General features: G+C 36.3%; 1 protein-coding gene across 1 annotated transcript; it reads left to right on the top strand.

The window, feature by feature from the left end:
- Positions 1-2,776: 2,776 nt before the first annotated feature.
- LOC142097839 (growth/differentiation factor 8-like) lies at positions 2,777-21,469 on the top strand. Its single transcript, XM_075180040.1, has 3 exons — positions 2,777-3,246; positions 6,750-7,114; positions 18,691-21,469. Exons 1-3 carry the CDS (start codon positions 2,883-2,885, stop codon positions 19,069-19,071), a joined length of 1,110 nt encoding a protein of 369 aa, XP_075036141.1. The 5' UTR covers positions 2,777-2,882; the 3' UTR covers positions 19,072-21,469.
- The last annotated feature ends 971 nt before the right edge of the window (positions 21,470-22,440 follow it).

The raw sequence follows: 22,440 nt of genomic DNA, 5'->3' as shown, positions 1-22,440 counted from the left end.
TGCTCCTCAGTATGGAGGTTCACCCAGATTTCCCAAAATATGAACTATGACAACATTTTCCTTTGAAGGTCATATTTCTATATACCTGTATAGGCTTTCACATGCTGCCTGCAAGGATCTTAAGCTGGGAAAGGCCATACACAGTCTATTCAAATATCCAAAACTGTCTCCCAAGCCAGGCTGTCTCGCAGTAGGAGCCATTTGAAGATGTCCCAGGTGACCCACCTATCTTTTCACACTGGAATGTGCAAAGCCATCAAACACACTTACACCAGACTCTCTGTCTTTAAATTTTACACTTTAACTTATCAATGGATTCATTTGATACAACCTATTTACACTGCAGTTATGAATTATCCCTTATAAATAACTGCAAGCTCTCTATGTTCACGACACTTTTAAATACTGCTTTGCCCATATGTTCAGTGGAATTTTCATATATTGGTTAGCATAGTCACTAACAATAATACTAAAAATAAACAGACATTTTGCTTGAACTCTCTTTTCCACTCTCATCACATCCTCCCATTCCCGGTTACAGGACTTTTTCCGGGCTGCACCCACTTTGTGGAATTCCCTCCCTCGCACAGTAATACTTTCCTCTAGTCTTCAAAGATTCAAGCGTTCTCTGAAAACCCACCTCTTCAGACAAACTTATGATACTCCTCAACCACCATCTTAATCTCCCTAGATTACCCTATTACCACCCTCTACACAGCTAACGCAAGACAACAACCCTCTAACCAACATTGCCACACACACAGCCCAGTCAATACTTTTACCTTTGCATTCTAGCTGGTTCATTGTGCAATATGATGTAGCACATGCCCTTGTGTTTCAAACTCCCATTGTCCTATAGATTGTAAGCTTGCGAGCAGGGTTCTCTTACCTCTCTGTCTGTATGTACTACCCAGTATTGTCTTAATAATATTTGTTCCCAATTGTAAAGCGCTACGGAATTTGCTGGCGCTATATAAATAAATGTTGATGATGTTGATGATGATGATGAACTTGCATGTACAAAACATTATAAGCAAATAGCTGGCAAGACATCTGCAAGTAAAACACTGCTAACTTTATATATGCGTTTATACTAATTGGAGGTCGTTTTGGGAGCCTTCCATTGATCCTGGCTGCACTTGAGGACTCCTATTAAATAACAAATAAAATTCTGCATGTTGCAGGTATACACCTCAGACATGATAACATGTTGCAAATATATAACAAAATAAAAGATCAATAAAGTAGGAATGGGTTCCCAATTAGTATATAGATAATATAGGTAATCAAATAAATTTAAATATTTAAAAGAAGACTTGAAATTAAGGTACACAACTTAAGAGATTGTTTCTACTTTGGTTGGAGAGTAATATTAGGAGAATAGAAGGGGGAGTCGTTCTGCTTGGTCTGTCATAGTTAAAGTATGGTTAAAATGAAGTAGAGGCCATTGTTGGAGAATTTGTAATTGTTCTGTTGTCATTAGTATTAATGATGACGATAATGACATTGGTGTTGAGGCTTCAAAATGTCTCAGATATCCACAGGGTCCAGGTGACTGAAAATGCATTTGAGATATTATGCGATAGACTTGTAATACATTTCAGTAGGTATATTACCCAGATTCTATTGATGCAATAGAATCTAGATAGCTACCTGGTATCTGACAGCATTTAGAATATGCCATATTCATATTTAAGTTGCTTCTACACCTGTGTATAGGCCTGGGAAGCAAAGAATAGAGACATGATTTTGGGAAACGAACATTAGTCATTTTATATATGAGGGTATATATTTCTGTCTACATTGATATTAATTTAGGACAGGAAAATGCTCTTTCATATTGCGCTTTGAAGAATTTGAGGTAAAAATGTGCATACGACTTGGAACCGTATACTATCAAGTTTTTTATATGATTTCTCCTTTACACTCACACAAATAGAGTTTTTTGCATCATTAATCCTGATGCACGTCCATTCCTCAGAATGCAGGATCTACCATGGTTCCACCTCCCACTTGAAATCGTGGCATTGTTTTAAAATTTACTTATATGTATTTAATTAGGTTTATTATCTATATACTAATTTATAATTCATTGTTTCTGTATTGAATGTTTATATTTTTATATATTGTAACATGTTTCTGAGGTGTACCTCCCTCACCCACTTCTGCCATCAACTGATTACTTTATTTTCTGCCCTGTTTTCCCCTTATTATTCCACATAATTTTCTCCCATGTGTGCTACTTATAGAATTAAAACCAATAACATGTTTTTTAATAACCACAAATTTTGATGCAGGTTTTATATTTGTTTAAGAAATATTACACATTACTCAAATATAATAAATATACACATTTAAAATACTCAAGCCAATGGAATTGATACCACTTTAAGTTCTGTGAAAAGTAAGATTATGAGTACTTTAAAAAAGATTAAATGTCCTTTGAAAAGTAAGACTCAGCTAATATTTGCAGCTTTTAATAGAAGGCATATATAAGAAATAATATTTGCAGCTTTTAATAGTAGGCATATATAAGAAATATATTTTCTTTTTGAATGTGTACATTTAAATACCCTTTATACATAAGGTTATTCTGTTTAAACTAATTTTTATCTTCCAACAAACTGCCATTACAGTAACACTACCTCTAGGACTCTGCCATCTGAATTAATTGTTCATGTGGCAGCCAATCATTGGTTCTGATGATGCAAGCGTAACCTAAGTTGCAGTATAAAAGTGCAGATGGGCTAAACATGATTTATTAGTGTGACAGGTTCCTCTACTTCTCTTGACTTCAAAATTAAGCAAGGAGACCTTTGACTTCCATACCACAACGTGGGAAGAAGTAAAAGCAAAGTATTTCAGTTTGACTAAATGAGAAAATGATAAAGGTACCTTCTTGTAATTACATTTACCTGTGTCTTCTGGTAGTATTTTCCTCAGTGGATTTTAACAGCAGCAATCAAGCAGCTGCTAAAGACACATCATGTATTGCATGCACCTGGAGGCAAAGCAGCAAATTGTCAAGATTAGAAGCTATAAAAACCCAGATTCTTAGCAAACTTCGACTGGAGCAGGCACCTAATATCAGCAAAGATGCTATAAAAGGTATTTTGCCAAAAGCTCCTCCATTGCAAGAAATAATTGACCAGTATGATGTACAAAGTGATGCAAGCACTGAGGAGTCCCTAGAAGATGATGATTATCATGCTACCACTAAAACTGTTATTATAATGCCAACTGAACGTAAGTAAAAACTCCAAATGGATTAAATATGACATTTTTTTACAGCAAATGTAACCCGTAGCATACAGCATAAACTTTCCAAATGAATACATTTAAGTTCTCAACTTTCTTTAAAAAAAATGTGACATTTATATTACCAGAATTGATTGGTTGGGCTATTTGACAGTAAAAAAAAACTATAAATGGTTAAGGGATCTATTATCTGGAATGCCTGGAACCTATGTTTGTTTGTTTTTAATAAATGGGTTCCCGTAATTTGGATCACCATAGCTAAAATATCCTAAAACATATTTCCTCTCTAATTTTTAGCAAGAAATGATTTACCAGAACCCCTCATAATAACTGTTTTAATAAACACTTAGGGATAATGCATGTGTATATGGAAAAATCACAGTATATGAGTATTATATTATATATTTTTTTTTCTTTCTGGTGTTCAAAACTTTGTGAATTACAGGTTTCTGGATAAAAAAATGCTACCCATACTTTAATTTAATTCTCTTTTTTTCCAATGGTGGAGGTATTAACTTATGGAGCCAAGCATTTCAAGATGTTTACCCTGTATTTTTTATTTCCCAGGGATAACTGCATAGTGAAATAAAAAAAAATAAAAACAATGAATCTGTCGCATTAGACATATCACCCCAACTGTATGAGTAACATCTGCCATAATCTGCCATTGGTCATGTCACAACATCCATCCAACTGTGTAAATCTGTGAAACAGATTTATAAAAAAACAAAACAAATTGAGGGAATCAGTGCCCAAAGAACCGTAGTGCTTGTAATCTAAACTTTTAGACTTGCATCAGATTCTAATAGAACCATATCCTAAAGCTGTGTCTATAAGCTGCAGTGATATGTCAGGTTAACACTGAACAATATATTTTACCTTCTTGGTCCATAGCTGAACATTTCAATTTTGGGTACAATGCAGTACATGTACATGTGAGATATCTATCTTTTGTGATAAGGAAAAGTTTGGTAAATGTCCAAATTATAATGTGCTTCATTGAGGTATCTTGTGAAGTACCTTTCAACCCCACAAATTTCTAAAGCACTTCATTGGACAAGTTGCATGGTAGCAGATTTAGCAATATATAATTAAAGACATCTCCATATATCTGAAAAGATTGCGGGGTCTTATTTTACTATTAAACTTTATTTCACTTTACAAACATGCTGTACTGTTATAACTAGTGTCAGTCACTATGAGCTAATGCCATTATTCAGGTGTCTAATAATTAAAGCTTTTTTATGGGGAATATATCTCTGATTATTAATAGATCATTTAAACATCTATCAATAGCAGTGCAGCTTTAGTAAAAGCTAAAAAGGGAAAAGTTTTAAATCATATCTAGTTGAGTAACTTTGAAAGACTTAGAAATGGAATGTAACTGTTATCTTGGCAGGAAAGTCAGCTGCTTATATATAAAACAAGTGTAAGTGATAATGCTTTTCTATGCAAAGCATCTAAATAACCATGTAGAGGAATATTCATTAGCAATTTTTAATTTACATAACTTTATAGCCATAACTCTTGCTCATACTTTTTATTTGATGATGATGATGGACAGCAACTGCTGCAATACAACGATGTGTGCTCAAACTTTGTTACCTTACATTCAGAACTAACTGTGATTCTTAGAAACAGGTAACTTGATGTACATGCCAGCACTGGAAATGATCCAGAGTCTCATGTCTTCTCAGTTTCACTACCAATTATAGTCATGCCAAAAGTATTTTATTGAAAGTTGTAATGGAAAGACATGTATGTGTGTGTTTTGTGTGTGTATGATTAGATAGATACTGATATATTCATGCAGATTTTTTGTAGTCATATATAAACAATATTTACTAAGTGATATGAAAACAGAAATGGATAGAAATTGATTATTTGATATTACTATACCAGCTGCACAATCAGGGCCTGATTTTGTGTTAGGAGAAAAGCAAAAGCAAGGTATAAATTTGCACCTGCACAAACCATGTTACAATGCAAGGGGTACAAATTGACTTATTTTTTTGCATGCAAGGAAAATATTGGCTGTTTTTTCATTTAGCACACAAATACTTGATAGCTTTATATTTACACTGAAATTAAAAGTTGATCTATGACATGCCGTATCCCAACTATAAATCTGTCCCTACATTTTAACTATACCTCCCCCTCTAATGCAACATGGTTTTGCCAAGGTGCAAAAATGTCCTCCTTTTCTTTGCTTTGCTCCTAACTCAAAATAAGGATCTTAATCTCCAAAATGAAACTACAACTTCCACTAATCTCAAACCAAAATGGAATATGTAACATGATTTGAAACAAAACCCCATATTATTTGGCACCAGGTTTTTCGCATTGGTTTATTTTCATGTGAATTGGTAGGAGAAAAAAAACATTTTCATATAAAACAGGTTTAGTGATTTGGATTTGGACAAATGAACATGAATAATAACCTCTTTGCTTCTAAGACAAACTTTTTATTTTTTGATAAATTTAAATGGAATATTCTAAGTCGAAATAACCACGGTGTGTTTGACATACTAGAATTTATTTCCCATACTGTTTATGAACGATTGTAAAGAATTTGCCTAGCCAAATGGTATGCATTTCCAAGCATGGTGTTGGCTGTTTACATTTTATAAATTAAATTCTCTTAGTTAATCATATCATGGGCCTATTCAGTAATACGTTGCAATGTAGAAAATTTTATTTTTAAAATAGGGAAGCTCATTTACAGTATTTTGTGAATAAACATTTGTAGTGTAAAAGCTACTATGAATTATTTTATGATTTGGCAATGCTTAATAAACCATCAATGCAATATTAAATTAATGGCCAATTCTTAAAATAGTGTAGAATTTAAATAAATTAAATTACTGGAATACAATTTAAGAAGGATTATTGCACTAGTGCCTATTTCTAAGGCATTCTTAGCCACTTTTTTTGCACCATTTCTTTTTTAACTGAACATTTTCAGAATATTATCACATCCATTCATGCTGCTATAAAGGTGATAGTACCAAATATTTCTGTTTTCACAACACTAATTTGCATGACAAAAATCTCTATTACTAAAAATATTATAAAAGAATAACATATATTATCACGGAGATATTAGTATTGTCTATTTTCTGTGCTTTTCTGCTTCCTCTTTGGTCTGTTTACCTGTTCAAAATCTAAAGGTTATCATTGAATATCAGAAACAATATCTTTATTCAAAAAGTATCTTTATTAAAATAATGAGGGGATATTAACAGAGAATTGATAGTTTGCAAAAAAAAAATAATTATATAAACAATGAAATGTTCACAGAATAATTTGGTTTAATGTAACAATTATAACACCTCAAATAAGTTGGATTAAATGTGATTTGTAGTATTTCTGTGTTATGTTATATATGCAATTGTTTATCAAAGGTTTTAGTCTTTAATACAGTGAACGGTGTGGTATGCTAATGGTTTTTGTTCGCCACCTTACATTTTTTTGTTTTATTTACTTTACAGCTGATTTTATTACTGCAGTGTCCGAAAAAACAAAATGTTGCTTTTTCAAATTGAGCTCGAAAATCCAGCTGAGTAAAATTTCAAAGGCACAGCTATGGATATATTTAAAGCCTGTCCAAAATCCTACAACAGTTGTTGTACAGATCTTGAGACTCATTAAGCCCTTGAATGATGGTACAAGACACACTGGAATCCGATCATTAAAACTTGAGATGAATCCAGGTCCTGGAACTTGGCAAAGCATAGATGTGAAAACTGTGCTGCAAAACTGGCTGAGGCAACCTGAATCCAATCTAGGCATTGAAATTAAAGCATATGATGGAAATGGAGAAAATCTTGCTGTCACCAACAATGAAAATGGGCTGGTAGGTTTTATATTACATTTAGCACTACTTCAATCCTTTTAATATAATCAACATGAAAAGAACTTGAGTTGCAAATGTTATTTTGTGATTTCACATGCCTGCTTTTGCAAAAATGTACCCATTTCTATGGGTAGGAGTGTAGACTTTCAAGCCAAGACAGCTGTGTCTGTAGGGCTGCAAAAGTTGGTACCACCTGATGGGAATAGATAGAATCATTGGGGCCATTTCATGATACAGATTAAATTGTATGGCTTTCCCTTTATTGCAATCTCACAGTCTTTTTAAACCGGTTACGAGCAGCTGCAATGGCCCGTATCACATCTGAGTCATTGCGATGATGCAGTGGCTCATACTTTTGTCCCAGGTGTTGTCTAGGCAGTTGGGATACCACTTCCTCCCCTCTACATCTTGGCATTTGGCAACTTTCAGTTGCACTTTTGCAAAAAAGTGCACTCTTATGTGCACTGCAATCAATCAACAAAACCACATTCAAGCATGCTATTTAGAACACAATGTGGCATCTGTAATAATGACATTCTCAATCACTCTTGAATAGGTTAATTAAGTTAAAGCAATCAGTATTTTAGGAGAAATTTTTGAAGTTGTACTACATGAGCTTTAATGTGACTTTTCATTCCACAATGCACATTTTCACGTTGACTCGAAATCCTGTAAAACTAGATGAAGATTAATATACCAGGGGAAGGTCTAAGGTCCTGTAAGTAAGTTTGAAACTTTAAATATATGCTTCTAGACTTTTTGTGGTTGTAAATGAGCATTTCTGAGTTGTATCAAGACTGTTAACTATTTAGTGACCACACAGTTAATTATTTATTGTGATGCAATTCAATGAAAAGTGGAAGTGATTGAAGTATAGAAGGTTAAAAACTATATAAATACAACTCATCTTAGAGTTGTTACAGGCTTCTAGATCTCAACCCAATGTGCACTGCCCTGGAGTGAAATCATTCATTTTTGACTATAATTAGAATACTGTTAGTTGTATGTAGAATGATTTTAGTATGCTTTTAGTTGTGGTTCTGATCAGTAGGTCACTATAAAAAAAGTCTTTGTAAACAAAATTTAGTGCATTTTTTGTTTTTTTATTAATCTGTCTGGCATTTTCCTACTGTTCTGTAAGTATTGTTAACATATTTATCATAGTGACCTGCTGTTCACTATTTTTACAAGTGTTCCATCTGAGGTAAATGTATTGCAGTGCAATACACCATGGGTGGATATAAGACCATGTGTAAGTATAAGACCATAAAAGCTGCTAATGAAAGTGGAAATATGCAGCCTCTCCTGCACAAATGTCATACAAATGATATACTATTTTGTGCAAATGTGCCAGATTTTATGCATTACAGACACCAAACTAAAGGAGCCTTATTCTACACTTATATGAAAGAAAACTTTGCAGAATGAGTTAGTTAAATGACATTGAAGGGTTGCATTTATGGGGGCATTTCCAGATTTGCAGAATACTGCAAACATTTTACAGTATTTTCCACTGCAAAAGGACTTGTTGTTTTTATATATTTTTGCAGGTAACAGATCCAAGCCTCAGCTTTAAGGTGAATTTCACATCAGAAAGCACATTTATCAGTCTATAAATATGACATGAGGTATAGTCAAGCCAAATTGTGTCAGCAGTGAGTAATTATTTTTCATTAACTCTTTTTCAATATCTTTTCTTTATAGATAAATCCTTTTATGGTGTTCATGATACACTATTAACAATAAACCCATGAACAAAATTGGACTAATTTATTATTATAGTTTAAAGTGCCAACTTCATTCTGACCTATATAAAAACAAATATTCCCAAATATTTATTAACCGGAAATGGAGAAACACTTTAATTACCTTCCATTCTCATTTAGCATTTATCAAACTATGGGACAATAACAATAACTGAGGTACATTAGGATATTTATATTTAACAAAGATTTTAAATTAGATTAATTTTCTTTCACTTAGATATAGACTAGTAAAGATAATAACTAATTAAAAGCACAACTCAAAAGAGCCATTAGAAAATGACTCAAACTCTGAAACACTGCTTAATGTGAATTACCCTGTCTATAGATAATCATTTATGTGTCTTAATTCCTTCCTGTATCCTCCATGGCTTGATTCTTTATAAATGCATTTAAAATTTATATAAAGACATTTGAAATATCTTTGAGATGATTTGTAAAAATTATGTATAAATCAAATGCTGGTCATATTTAAAAGATTATCTGCTGTCCTTTGTTAATTGAGATTGCAGATTCTCTAAAACTTTTACAACTTATGTAATTTCACTTTCTTAATTTCCTCCTTTTATGATAAGAACTGCAAATATTTTTTTTATAGAATCTATATATCAAAACATTATGGTTTTAATGAACCTGTGACATCTCTGAATCCACCTATGAAATCAGATCTCACAGTATATGTGATCAGACTTTGCTCACTTACACAACTTTTCCTGAAGAAGTGAAGTGCTTTCTCATGAAATGGGTAGAAGCACTGTTCAAAGGGAGGAATCTTTTTCAATGTGGATGGAATCCTCCATGCATTGCCTACTACCATTGGTTTTATGTGACTGCGTATTCCATGATTTCTTTCCGAATAAAGATAATCTATTTTTATAGTTTTTTGGTGGATCATAAAAATACCTATTTGATGAGAAATTCAGTCACTTCAATGTGAGCGGCCAATCGATCTTACTTTTTTTTTTATCCCCAACAGTTTTTTTCTCTCTTTTTTTCCCTTTGAGCATTTGTCCGTATAAGAAAATTTTGAAACCTTGTTGGAATTTTTTTTAACTAAATACAGGTTTGCTTCTTCACCTTTATTAGGTGAGTACTTCCACATATACTCTTAGTGGCCACTTTATTAGACACACCTATACACCTGCTCGCTAATGCAAATAGCTAATCAGCCAAACGTGTGGCAGTAAGTTAATCCATAAAAGCATACAGAAAAGGTCAAATGGTGTTATGGATCTGCTTTGGCACAGGCCTGATAGTAGTGTATTCTGAGAAGGCCTGTATACATGGCAAGACACAGAGGTTGCTTCCTCAATACTTCATTGATGTTTAGGAAATATATATATATATATATATATATATATATATATATATATATATATATATATATATATATATATATATATGACAGCAATGAAGTATTGTCTGTAAGATGTCTCATACAGATTATCACATACAAAAAAACATAGATAACGAAGAAGTATTAGTGACATAACATGTACAACAGAATTAGTAGAATGGGTTAGGCTAAACAGGAGCAGAAGCAGTGCTGCAAATCATGAGGAGAACAATAATACATATAGGAATGCAAGCATCAATATACACAGAGTGATTAGGAGACGCTACAACGGAGCATAGCGATGACTGTAGCAGCAGTGGCATTACACAATGCAGGTGTCAATTAGCTATAGCAGAGCTAGGCAAAGAAATACACACAACAGCAGTCTTATTCACAGCATAGATGGCATACAGTAGCTACGATAAACACTGCAATGATGAGAATTGTCAGTGCTCTCTATGCCACAGAGAAGCTCATTTTTATGAACATCATCTTTTACACATTTTGAGGAAGTAGCCTTCTATGCTGATCGCTGACAAGGTTCCCAGCTGTGCTGAAAACTCGTTCCGAGTACTACACACTGGAGGTTGGGCAGCTTAGGCAGTGCAAAGCGAGTTGGTACATGGGTCTCCAAATTCCCTTTTTTGCCTCACAGTATATAAAGGGACTGTCTGATGTGTCTATTTCTATGCTGTCGTGAAAATAATACTCCACCATCCTTTGGATGCTGATAGTAGGATCAGATGGAGTTACGGCAGAGGTGTCACGGTTTTTGGTCAATTCTTTTAGACCAGACCAGTAGTAAAAATTTGGTGCTGAGTCATCTGCATCCTTGCTGGGTCTATTGGGAAAGCTAAGTTTTTTTTCCTAGCAGCAGTTGAATGAGAAACTGAAGGAGGAGACGCCGTACTGTCACGTAACACTTGAGCTGTCATCTTGCTCACCAGGAGCTCCTTGCATCTCTTCAGATCTGGGTCAGTTGGAAACAAAGAGAAGACATAGCTTTTAAACCAAGGATCAAGTACAGTGGTCAATATGTAGTGATACGATTTCAAGATTTTGATAACTCTTAGATCCTGGCGAAGCGAATAAAGTACTTGATCTACAAGTCTGACATTCTTAGCATAATTGCTTTGTTTAATCTCCTCCTTCAGTTTCTCAAGTTGCTTTTCCAAAAGTCTAATTAGGGGAATCACTTGACTCAAGCTAGCAGTGTCTGAACTCACTTCACATGTAACTACTTCGAATGGTTTCAGCACCTTGCACAACACTGAAAGTATTCTCCACTGCACTTGACTAAAATACATCCCCCCTCATTTTCCAATGTCATGACTTGTGGAGTAAGCGTGGATGGCATTTCGCTGTTCCTCCATCCGCAAAAGCATATACAGGGTGGAATTCCACCTCTTACGTCAGTTGGTGGCAGGGCAAATTAAATTGCTCTTGCAGCTGCTTCAATCTCCTACACACTGTTGTCGAATGCCGGAAATGTCCAGATATATTACGGGCCACAGACAGCATCTCCTGCACGTCTCTGTCATTTTTTAAAAAGCTCTGCACCACCAAGTTTATTGTGTGAGCAAAGCAGGGAATGTGATGGAATTCACCCAGGGATAATGCTCTCACAATATTGGTGGCGTTATCAGAAATGACATATCCTGAGAAAAGTCCAAGCGGGATAAACCAGGTTGCAATGACATCCCTTAGTTTTTGCAACAGATTGCCTGTTGTATGCCTCTTAGTGAAGCCGGTGATACACAGAGTAGCCTGACTCTAGCAAATATGACATACTTGGGTACATGCTGCTGCTGTTCCTGCTGGTGAAGGCGAATCACCAACCCAGTCGGCTGTCACAGTCATATAATCTTTAGTTTGCCCAGTTCCGCTTGTCCACATATCTGTGGTTAAGTGTACAGTGGGTAGAATGGCATTTTGTAGCCCAATAATTACATTTTTACGAACCTTCTGGTAGAGGTGAGGAATAGCTTTTCTACTGAAATGGTGTCGAGATGGAATTTGGTAACTGGGACACAAGACCTCAAGTAACTGTCTAAAACCATTAAATACATTAATAGTGGATATTGGACGCAGAACTAATACTAGCATAGTCGCCATGGCGCCTGTGATCCGCTGTGCGACTGAGTGACAGCTGCCATACTTGCTTCCTCTTGCAAAGGATTAACGGTCAATTGTTGTAAACTACTAGTAGTCTTCTTCTTGGCCTGCTTGTGGGTTGAAGATCCACCCCCAGCAGCAGCAGCAGCAGCAGCAGTGGGGCTAACGCTTAAGAATTCTTATGAGGAATCCAGGATAGTGGAGGAGTCATCTAGCCTTAGCAACTACTTCTTGGCCTGCTTGTGGGTTGAAGATCCACCCCCAGCAGCAGCAGCAGCAGTGGGACTAACGCTTAAGAATTCTTATGAGGAATCCAGGATAGTGGAGGAGTCATCTAGCCTTGGATGCAGTACTAACTCTGATCGCTACTTAGGATATTGATGAGGATGGTGTTGTGGGTGTAGATTGCAGGCGTCAAGATGTAGGTGAGAGAAGTGTCCTAGCTGATGGACTGCTTGTTGTTATTTTTTTAGCATTAGTTTCTGATTTTACAAAGAGCTTGCCATGAACTCGCTTCAAATGGCGTAACATGGATGAGGTTCCTAGATGCTTAAGGTCCCTACCTCAACTGACTGTGGCTTTACATACGCTATAAATGGCTAGAAAACTGCTGTCAGAATTTGGGTAGAAATAATTCCACACATAAAAAGTAGATTTTTTGGTCTTATGTCCAGGCATGACAATGGCCTTCTTCTTGTCACGTGCCAAAACTGCTTCCACCGGTGCAGGACATAAACAAACAACATCATCCTCATCAACATCCTCATTAGCGCCCTCGTCGGCTACACAAATATCCCCCTCATCCTGTTGCAATTCCAAAGTGGCATCCTTAATTGGTGTACCACGGGCTACACTTGGGCTGTTCAGGCACACATCTGCAGAAATGCTGAAAGGAGCCTTCTTTATGGGTACACTATCAGAATGGTCATGATTACACATAGCACTCGTTGATAGATTCTCCTTAGGTATTTGTGTCATTTCTAAATCTGAACATACATTTTCCTTTAATGCCTTACTGTTTTCTTTCAACTCAGCTTTTACATGTAAAAGTATTTGTACACTACTTTTGGAGTCCGAATGACAAGGTCTTGTTTGGCCACAACTGACCTTATGTTGCAAAAGAAAGAAAAGGATTGTGTTCTAATGGATGCACCTGAACTCCCCAGAGTCTAAGGATAAATAATTTAATTGTAACTGATGTGACTCAAGGTCTAAAACATAACTTTTATTGATGAAGATAAAATAAAATTTAGTTAAAAAAGCGAAAATGTTGTGATTAATATGTGACAAGTAAAGGTGAATTTAAGATGCGCTGGAGGCACTCCGATCATGTGATATATAATATAGAGATCCCCATATGATACTGGGTTACATATCAAACAATACAGCACTCAGAATCCAGTTTCAGTATCATAGTAAGTAGACATCACTCCTACATATATATCCAAAAAAAGGCAGTTCTTTTAACTTTTTCAAAATATGAGCAGAAAGTAGTAAAACTCTGTTTCCTCTCCCTGCATATAAGTTCCCCACCTCTCAACATAAAGAGGTTATAAGGGAAGAGCAGCCTCTAATTAGGTCTAATCAAGGATAATATCCAAGACTAAACTAATCCAATGCTGTCTATTATCTCCCTACAATATGTAAGGAGCCTGTAATGAATGCAAGAATGTCCCACCTCTCAATGTAAAGAGGTTATATGGACCTACAACTCTGGACACATACAGCTGATAATTATAAAATCAGTTGCCTTTCCGTTTTCCACTAGCTGTAGAAAAGAGGATCTGCTGTCAGAGAGGTGTTACGGGGAGTGTATTGCTGGCTACCTAACTCTGCTCCACTAACTGTGGGTTTAAGGAGCCTGTAAATTAAATAGGATTCTGGTAATCACAAGATGAGAGCGCCTGCAGCAACAACACCGACGTACGTGTCGCTTAGCTTTCTCAAGGCAGCTGTACTTATAGAATTCAAAACTCGCGAGATCCGAGATCCGATGAGGTAACGGTGACGTTTTGCCTTGTTTTCAATTCCGAAAAAGCACAAATGTTTGGGTGTGTTTGGTTCTCGGGGAACCGAGCCTGAGCATCTCTAGTTACAGCAGCAGAAAATCAGATTGAAGTCCACTCCAGTCAGCTTAATATGGGAAACTGAGGCTACAGTATGTATAATCTCTCCAAAACTGGACAGTTGAGGATTGGCAAAATAAGGGCTTGTCTGACAAATCTCTTGTGGCATCTATATGGTAGAATTTGGCATAAACAACATTAATCTTTGTATCAATCCTGTCTTTTACCAATGGTGCAGACTGGTGGTCATATGGGGATTGATTGATGGCACGCATTAGGCCCCTTAATACCGATTGCACACCATTTAAATGCCACAGCCTACCTGAGAATTGTTCCTGACCATGTACATTCTACCCGTCTTCTAATTGCAAATTTCAGCAGAATACCATGCCATGTCACAAAGCTTGTGTCACCTTGAACATGAAAATGAGTACTGTATACTCCAATGGTCACCAGATCTCAATCTAATAAAGCACCTTTGGGATGTGGTGGTATTGCAGATTTACAGCATGGATGTGCAGCCAACAAATCTGCAGCAACTCTTTTTCTTTTTTTTAAAAAACGAGTGGTTATCCACAAGTCTTTATGAGAGGAATTACACATTCAGCTGACAGTCTGCAGGAGAAGGCTGCTTACAGGATTAAGTCCTTTCACAGTGGAACTCCTAGGCTGAACACACACAGGTGTGGACATAGTCTAATGAAGCAATTAAACCAAAGGAAGGGATTTTGTCTATATAAACCTGAATCTTGTATTTGAACAGTGCGGCCGATGCCAGACAGTGCTCGGTGTCTAGACAGAAGGAATGTGTCTAGTAAAAGTTAGCTCACCTGGTGTCATGCCTGGAAAGTGTGATGTTTATCTGTGATTGTGACGTGAACAATAAAAGCACCGTTTATTCAGTAAGAAAGGGCTCATGTGAGCATCACCAGAAGGGTGCCCATGTCACAATATATATATATATATGTATTAAAGAGAGAGAGACCGATTAGCCACAATATTGAAACTACCTGCCTAATATTGTGTAAGTCCCTCTCATGCTGCCAAAACAACTCTAACCAGTCAAGGCAAGGACTCCACAAGACCTCTGAAGGTGTCCTGTGGTATCTGGCACCAAGGCATTAGTAGCAGATTCTTTGAGTCCTGTAAGCTACGAGGTGGGGCCTCCATAGTTTGGACTTAATTTCTTAGCACATCCCACAAATACTTGATCAGATGAAGGACTTGGGAATTTGGAAGCCAAGCCAACATCTTGAACTTTTTGTCATGTTACTCAAACCATTCCTAAACAATTTTTGCAGTGTGGCAGGGGGCATTACCCTGCAGAAAGAGACCACTGCTAACAGGGAATACCACTGCATGAAGGGGAATACTTGGTCTGCAACAATGTTTAGATAGGTGCTATGTGTAAAGTAACATTCACATGAACACCAGGACCTAAGGTTTCCTAGCAGAACATTGCCCATAGCATCACACTGCCTCCGCCACCTTGCCTTCTTCCCATAGAACATCCTGGTGCATCTCTTCCCTAGGTAAACAATGCACATGCACCAAGCTGTCTACATAATGCAAAAGAAATTGTGATTCATCTAATATGCATACATTACCATCATCACTCAGCACTTACCCCTGCCCTTTAGGTGGTGCAAGTGATACTGCTAAAAATCATGTACCTGATAGATGCCCAGATCTTGAATTGGATTGATATGCATGCGCTCAAACTTAGCACGCCCTTATGGTACATTGACATGCTTATGCCCCTTCCCTCCCCGTTCCTCCTGTAAAATCGGTGCTCATGTTGGAAGTGTTCTTTGCGTTCGAAGATGAATTGGATTTACTTGTGTTCATTGGAGTGTAGTCCTTTTTTTGGACATGTGCAGTGCAGTTTAAAGAAAAATATAGCACTTATGAGCATTTATGTTCCTTAATGAATCAGGTCCACAGTGACTAAAAAGTGTCTGGTCTTGACCAGGGGTGATGGACTTAGTGGTGAGACAACCATAAGTCATGAAACATATTACTATGTATATCACTATGTATAATATCACTTTTTTTATTCATATGTTATATATTGCTGTGTTTTTAGAGATTTAATAATATTCTAGGAACTTAAGTAATGATTCATTGTATATTTGAAAATGTTAGCGTAATGACAGATGCTAATGAGGCAGTGAGACACACTTGTGACATCCTGAATGCGATAGGTGTGTATGTGTTTTAAAAGTGGAATTGTTGCACTCTTCCCCACACCTTGACAAAGAAACGCGTTGGTGTTTGAGTGGTGGATCCGATATCCAGTGAGGACTACTCCGACAGACACACAGGATTGTGAGATCAAGTTGCCAGCACCCTGCAGTTTCCATACTGCAGTGATTGCGCTCCTGACATGCCTGTGTTTAGTCAAACGGGGTTTGAGTACACTTTTACAGTGATCAGAAACACTGTACTACATTGGAAATTAGAATTCCATTATGCTTTTTATTTACTATTTTTTGGTAATAAATAATTTTGTCGACCTTTTAAGAAAATCTTGAAAGTAATTCTTCCCTTTGAATCAAATCTTTTGTCCATATTTAATGAGTAATTTAAAGGAATCATAAAAGTGGTCTTATATTGTATAAAGGGGTAAAGAAATCAAGAAACCTAGGAATTCTATCCTGAGACTCAAACAAAAGTAAATTACATCAAAGCTGGGAAAGGTTCTATATCAGAGATGTATGATATGCCAGATTGGAAAGATTATTCTCACAGTTCTACACTATGATGTTTTTCTGTTTATATTTTTACATGTAACACTGGAAAACAATGAACATTTACATCTATCATAAGATGAAAATATACAGCATTTTGAAAGAAAATGTATAAATAACTTATGTGTGTTCAGGGGCAGGCTGGGCTGGGGGGCAGGGGGGCATATGTCCCCTGGGCTGGTCCCATAATGGCCTACCTTGAGCTGGGTCACTGAGCCATCTGCTTTTTTTCCCCTTCAAAATGTTCCTAATAAGCTGCTGTGTCGAAACTTGCCCCCCCGGACTAACGTTTGCCAGCCTTCCCCTGTGTGTGTTGATTCTCAAGTTTTATTGTTTATTGTTTAACAAGCGCAAATTACACCTTTTTTGATTGTTGACACTAGGGATATTTATCATTTTGGTCTTGCCTGTGAATACCCAAAGTCTTGCTCTTTCACAGTAGTCATGTATCAGAATGTATCTTGACTAAATACTTTGTCATATCTATGTATTTTATTTCTTTTTTTCTAAATGTGAAGCTCCCAGTATGTGCTATATATAGTTGGTTAAAACTACCCAAACATATCATTGTAAACTACTCTTGTATAGTTGATAAATGTAGTTTGACCTCTTAAACTGTGATTTATTTTGTTTACAGTAACTGTTACATGTAAAGTATACCTGTTTTTGTCCTTTAAAATTATGTTAATTAACTATTGCAATACATCACTAAAATACCAATTGACACATAGGGAAAGTGGAGAAGTTAAGACTACCATTCTCATTAATTTAACCTTTTCAGAAATTCTGTTGCGAAATAATTCTTGAGTTTGCCTAATGTATACCTTAAATTAATTATAAGAGCGAGTAGAGATTAGTGGATGCGAGCTTGGAAATGCACATTCCTGTGCAATGGAAGTATAGCTCAACATATTTTTTTTACATCCACTCCAAAGATGGGTAAAAATATCTGTTTCTGCTGTGGGTCTGCACGTATATTAATGTCTCTTGAAATCTGTTATTTGTCTAGTTCCAATAGCAATTCAATTGCTGGTTCAGAGGGCCCCTCTATAACTGGAGATTCAAGTCCCATTTACCCAGTGGTTAATTATTGGTGTTATTATGGTAATTGGATTATGCTAGTGTCTTTTGAGTGAGAGTGTTACCCTTACTTTGGATTCGCTAGCCCCCTTTTTGTTACATAATGTATATAAAAAAATAAATGTAAACAATGGAGCTTTAACATCTTGACAGACAGTAAGATCAAACAGCTGGTTTTGTAATGAAGTTTACGATCAGGAGCCATTTATTAATAAGAATATTTTTGTCACATATATTGTAAGTTGTAAAAGATAAGCACACTGAGGAGACATTGCAGCCAAATAATTGTATTTTAAAGATGCACACATAGAAATGTTTGGGATACAGGCATTTCAATAAAGTCAAAAAGCCCATATTATTTTTTTTTAAATGAAATCCTGTTTTGTGGCATCTTTGATATAATACCCATATGTAAGACCTGTTTTTCTGAATATAAACTGATTGTGTGTGCCTTTTCTTCCCCCAGATCCCGTTTATGGAGGTCAAGGTAATAGATACACCAAAACGATTCAGAAGAGACTCTGGTATTGACTGTGATGAGCATTCAACGGAAATGATGTGTTGTCGTTACCCATTGACAGTAGATTTTGAGGCTTTTGGATGGGATTGGATTATTGCACCAAAGAAATATAAAGCAAATTATTGCTCTGGAGAATGTGGAATTGAATTCCTGCAAAAATACCCTCACACCCATGTTGTTAATCAGGCAATCCAGAAAGGTCCTACTGGACCATGCTGCTCCCCAGCTAAAATGTCTTCAATTAATATGCTTTATTTTAATGATGATGCAGAAGTAATTCAAGGAAAAATTCCAGGTATGGTGGTTGATCGTTGTGGGTGCATATGAGCATTCCTTAACAGCATCTTATCATAAAATGCAGACATATATATATATATATACATGTGTGTATATATATATAAATAGAGATAGAGAGAGAGAGTAGAGTAAGCTCACAAAGAAGATCAGTAATAACAACAGTTATGTATACAGATGTTTAATTAAGTGCTATCAAACTGTTATATTTGAAATATGCTCTCAAAAACTTGAATATGTAAATTAAGATAAAAATTCCATGTGAAAACACAAGTTGGAGTTGTGCATACAAGTGTATAATTATATGCCATTAATGCATATGATGCTGCCATACTGGCTTCAGATATTTATTTTGCTATAATATTTTGAACTGTTACAGTACTGTGTACATTAGGGCCGCTTCCTTTATCAGTTGGAGTACCACAAGGCTCAGTCCTAGGTCCTCTGCTATTCTCTATCTACACCACTTCTCTTGGAAAACTAATAAGCTCCTTTGGATTTCAGTATCATCTCTATGCGGATGATACACAAATTTATCTATCCTCTCCTGATCTTTCACCATCTGTGTTGTCTCGCGTTACTGACTGTCTTTCTGCCATTTCATCTTGGATGTCTTCTCGCCAACTCAAACTCAATCTTTCAAAAACTGTATTAATAATATTCCCACCCAAAAACAGAAGCTTCCTGCCTGACATTTCAATTTCTGTTGATAACATGACCATAAATCCCACCCCGCAAGCTCGTTGCCTAGGTGTAATCCTTGATTCACAACTGTCATTTATTCCCCACATCAACTCTATATCTAAATCATGTTACATACACCTAAAGAACATTTCCAGAATACGCACATATCTGACACAAGACACCGCAAAAACATTAATTCATGCACTCATCATCTCCGGCATCGACTATTGCAATTCCCTCCTTACTGGTCTTCCCAAAGTCAGACTTGAACCCCTACAATCTATTTTGCATGCAGCGGCTAGATTGATTTTTCTTACTAACCGTTTTTCCTCTGCTGAGCCACTCCGTCAGTCTCTACATTGGCTGCCTGTATTTCAACGAATCCAATATAAAATTCCTCTACTAACATACAAGGCCATCAACAAAATTGCACCGACATACATTTCCTCACTGGTCTCGAAATATCTCCCCACTCCACACCTCCGCTCTCCACAAGATCTACGTCTCTCCTCCACTCTCATCACATCCTCCCATTCTCGGTTACAGGATTTTTTCCGGGCTGTACCCACGTTGTGGAATTCCCTCCCTCGCACAGTAAGACTTTCCTCTAGTCTTCAAACCTTCAAGAGTTCACTGAAAACCCACCTCTTCAGACATGGTTATGATATTCCTCAACCACCATCTTAATTTCCCTAGATTACCCTATTACCACCCTCTACACAGCTAACGCAAGATATCAACCCTCTGACCAACACTGCAACACACACAGCCCACTCAATACTTTTACCTTTGCGTTCTAGCTGGTCCATTGTGCAATATGATGTAGCACATGCCCTTGTGTTTCTAACTCCCATTGTCCTATAGATTGTAAGCTTGCGAGCAGGGTTCTCTTACCTCTCTGTCTGTATGTATTACCCAGTATTGTTTTATCAATGTTTGTTCCCAATTGTAAAGCGCTACGGAATTTGCTGGCGCTATATAAATAAATGTTGATGATGATGGTATATAGGCCGAGGAAGCAGGGGCAACCCTGGGGTCCCTGGACATAAGGGACCCCAATAGTCAGCACTTGAAAATCCTCAAGCTCTTTTTATGCAGTTTTGAAAAATTGGACTACATAAGTTATTTGTGTTTGAAAGTAATCGATTTTGCCAATTTCCAAGGAATTTAGCAACCGCTACCATTTCCTGGGTTTGAATTCTCTTGGTTTCACGGGTTTGGACAAACTTGCTCAGTGGGTGTGGATATTACAAAATATTTTATTGTTGTGTTTATATTTTAAAAGTATCCAGTTATCGCCACTACGTTGTCTTAACAATACAATATATTATAAAAAGGTTATGTGCATTGCACATTGTTGATTTATCTACAAATTGTGACTGGCTGATAATGATAATATTCTTGCAGTCCATTCATAATGAATATCTTATGTAGTACTTGCAGAAGAGTATATTTACCATATTATAAAAGCCAGCATAGCATTGTTTTTAAAAGGGCCCCATTCCAATGAGCTGCCACGGAGCCCCAACAATCTACAGTACGGCACCGGTGTACATATTTTGGCACTACAGAGTCCTAAATTATGTTCCATTGAAAAGGAACCTATATAGATTTGTCCATTCTGATTTTTGAATTGCTATGTATGTATTTTTATTATTATGTTCAATAGTTTATTACTGTTTGTGTGTAAAAATCAGTGCAATGTTGTAGATGAACCTTTCCTATTAAAAGAATGATCCAATTATTATTACCGGTTTTCATTTTATGCAAACTTGGTAATCAATTGTCACAAAGAGATTTGTCTTTAATGCAGAAGCCGTAGTGTGTGAGCTATTTGCATAGGCCCATGTTTGTTTTGGTCTCCATAAAAATGGCTGCAGTCTAATATTTCTCAGTCAGTAATGGAGACATGCTGAGATATAAAAGTTAATTCTACTGAAACTCATGTATATTTATGGACTTCACAGCATAGTGAATAAAACCTGTAGTTCTCTTTTCTACGTGCCATGCTCAGCATTTATCCCACAAAAAAGGCAGACAATTTCATTACTTTAATGATAGAGCCCCATCTCTGTTATCTGTGTTTTAGAGTGTGCATGTAAGGGGAGGGGGGCATTATGTGTGTGTTTTTTGTGTGTCCCGTTATCATGTGAGACATGGGAGAGGTGGGGACAGAGAGTGAATAGCTTTGCCTAAATATATATTTATTTTAATAAATGGTATCTAAAATTAGGGTTAAAATTAATTTAAACCTATTCAATTACCCAAAGATTCAGGGACTATGTGGTCCTGGCTATACAGTTTCATTTTAAATGCCAACACATCTAATTTTCCACTTTGACCACTGTATATTGAAAAGGGTGCTTGAAAGGTCCATAGGACACTTTTGACATATACCACTACAATAACCTTTGAAACACAACATGACTTAAAGATAATGTGTACACTCATATTTGTGCTGCCTTTTAAAATGTGTTATTTTCTCAATAAATGCTTAAAGTGCTGGTGTCATAGATTTTCCTGTGATAACATTTATGCCAGATACTTTTACCTAGCACCCACAATAAGGAAATGTTGAAAAGTGTGGTTCCTCTTGGACTTCTCCTCTCTCTCTTTCTTTCTTTCTATATATATATATATATATATATATATATATATATATATATATATAATTATAATACTGATTTGTGGCAAAAAGTTTACCATGGCTTGAGTCTA

The sequence above is a fragment of the Mixophyes fleayi genome, chromosome 7 (assembly GCF_038048845.1).
Source record: "Mixophyes fleayi isolate aMixFle1 chromosome 7, aMixFle1.hap1, whole genome shotgun sequence".
Taxonomy (NCBI): Eukaryota; Metazoa; Chordata; class Amphibia; order Anura; family Limnodynastidae; genus Mixophyes; species Mixophyes fleayi.
The sequence above is the reverse complement of the archived record's forward strand: the minus strand, read 5'-3'. Positions and strand labels throughout refer to the sequence as shown.

What these genes read in the sequence shown, in the direction of transcription:
- LOC142097839 (XM_075180040.1), top strand. Translation starts at nt 2,883, where the DNA reads ATGATAAAGGTACCTTCTTGTAATTACATTTACCTGTGTCTTCTGGTA. An exon ending in TATTATAATGCCAACTGAAC is followed by an intron (nt 3,247 to 6,749) that starts GTAAGTAAAAAC and finishes TTTACTTTACAG; the next exon opens with CTGATTTTATTACTGCAGTG. An exon ending in CCAACAATGAAAATGGGCTG is followed by an intron (nt 7,115 to 18,690) that starts GTAGGTTTTATA and finishes TTCTTCCCCCAG; the next exon opens with ATCCCGTTTATGGAGGTCAA.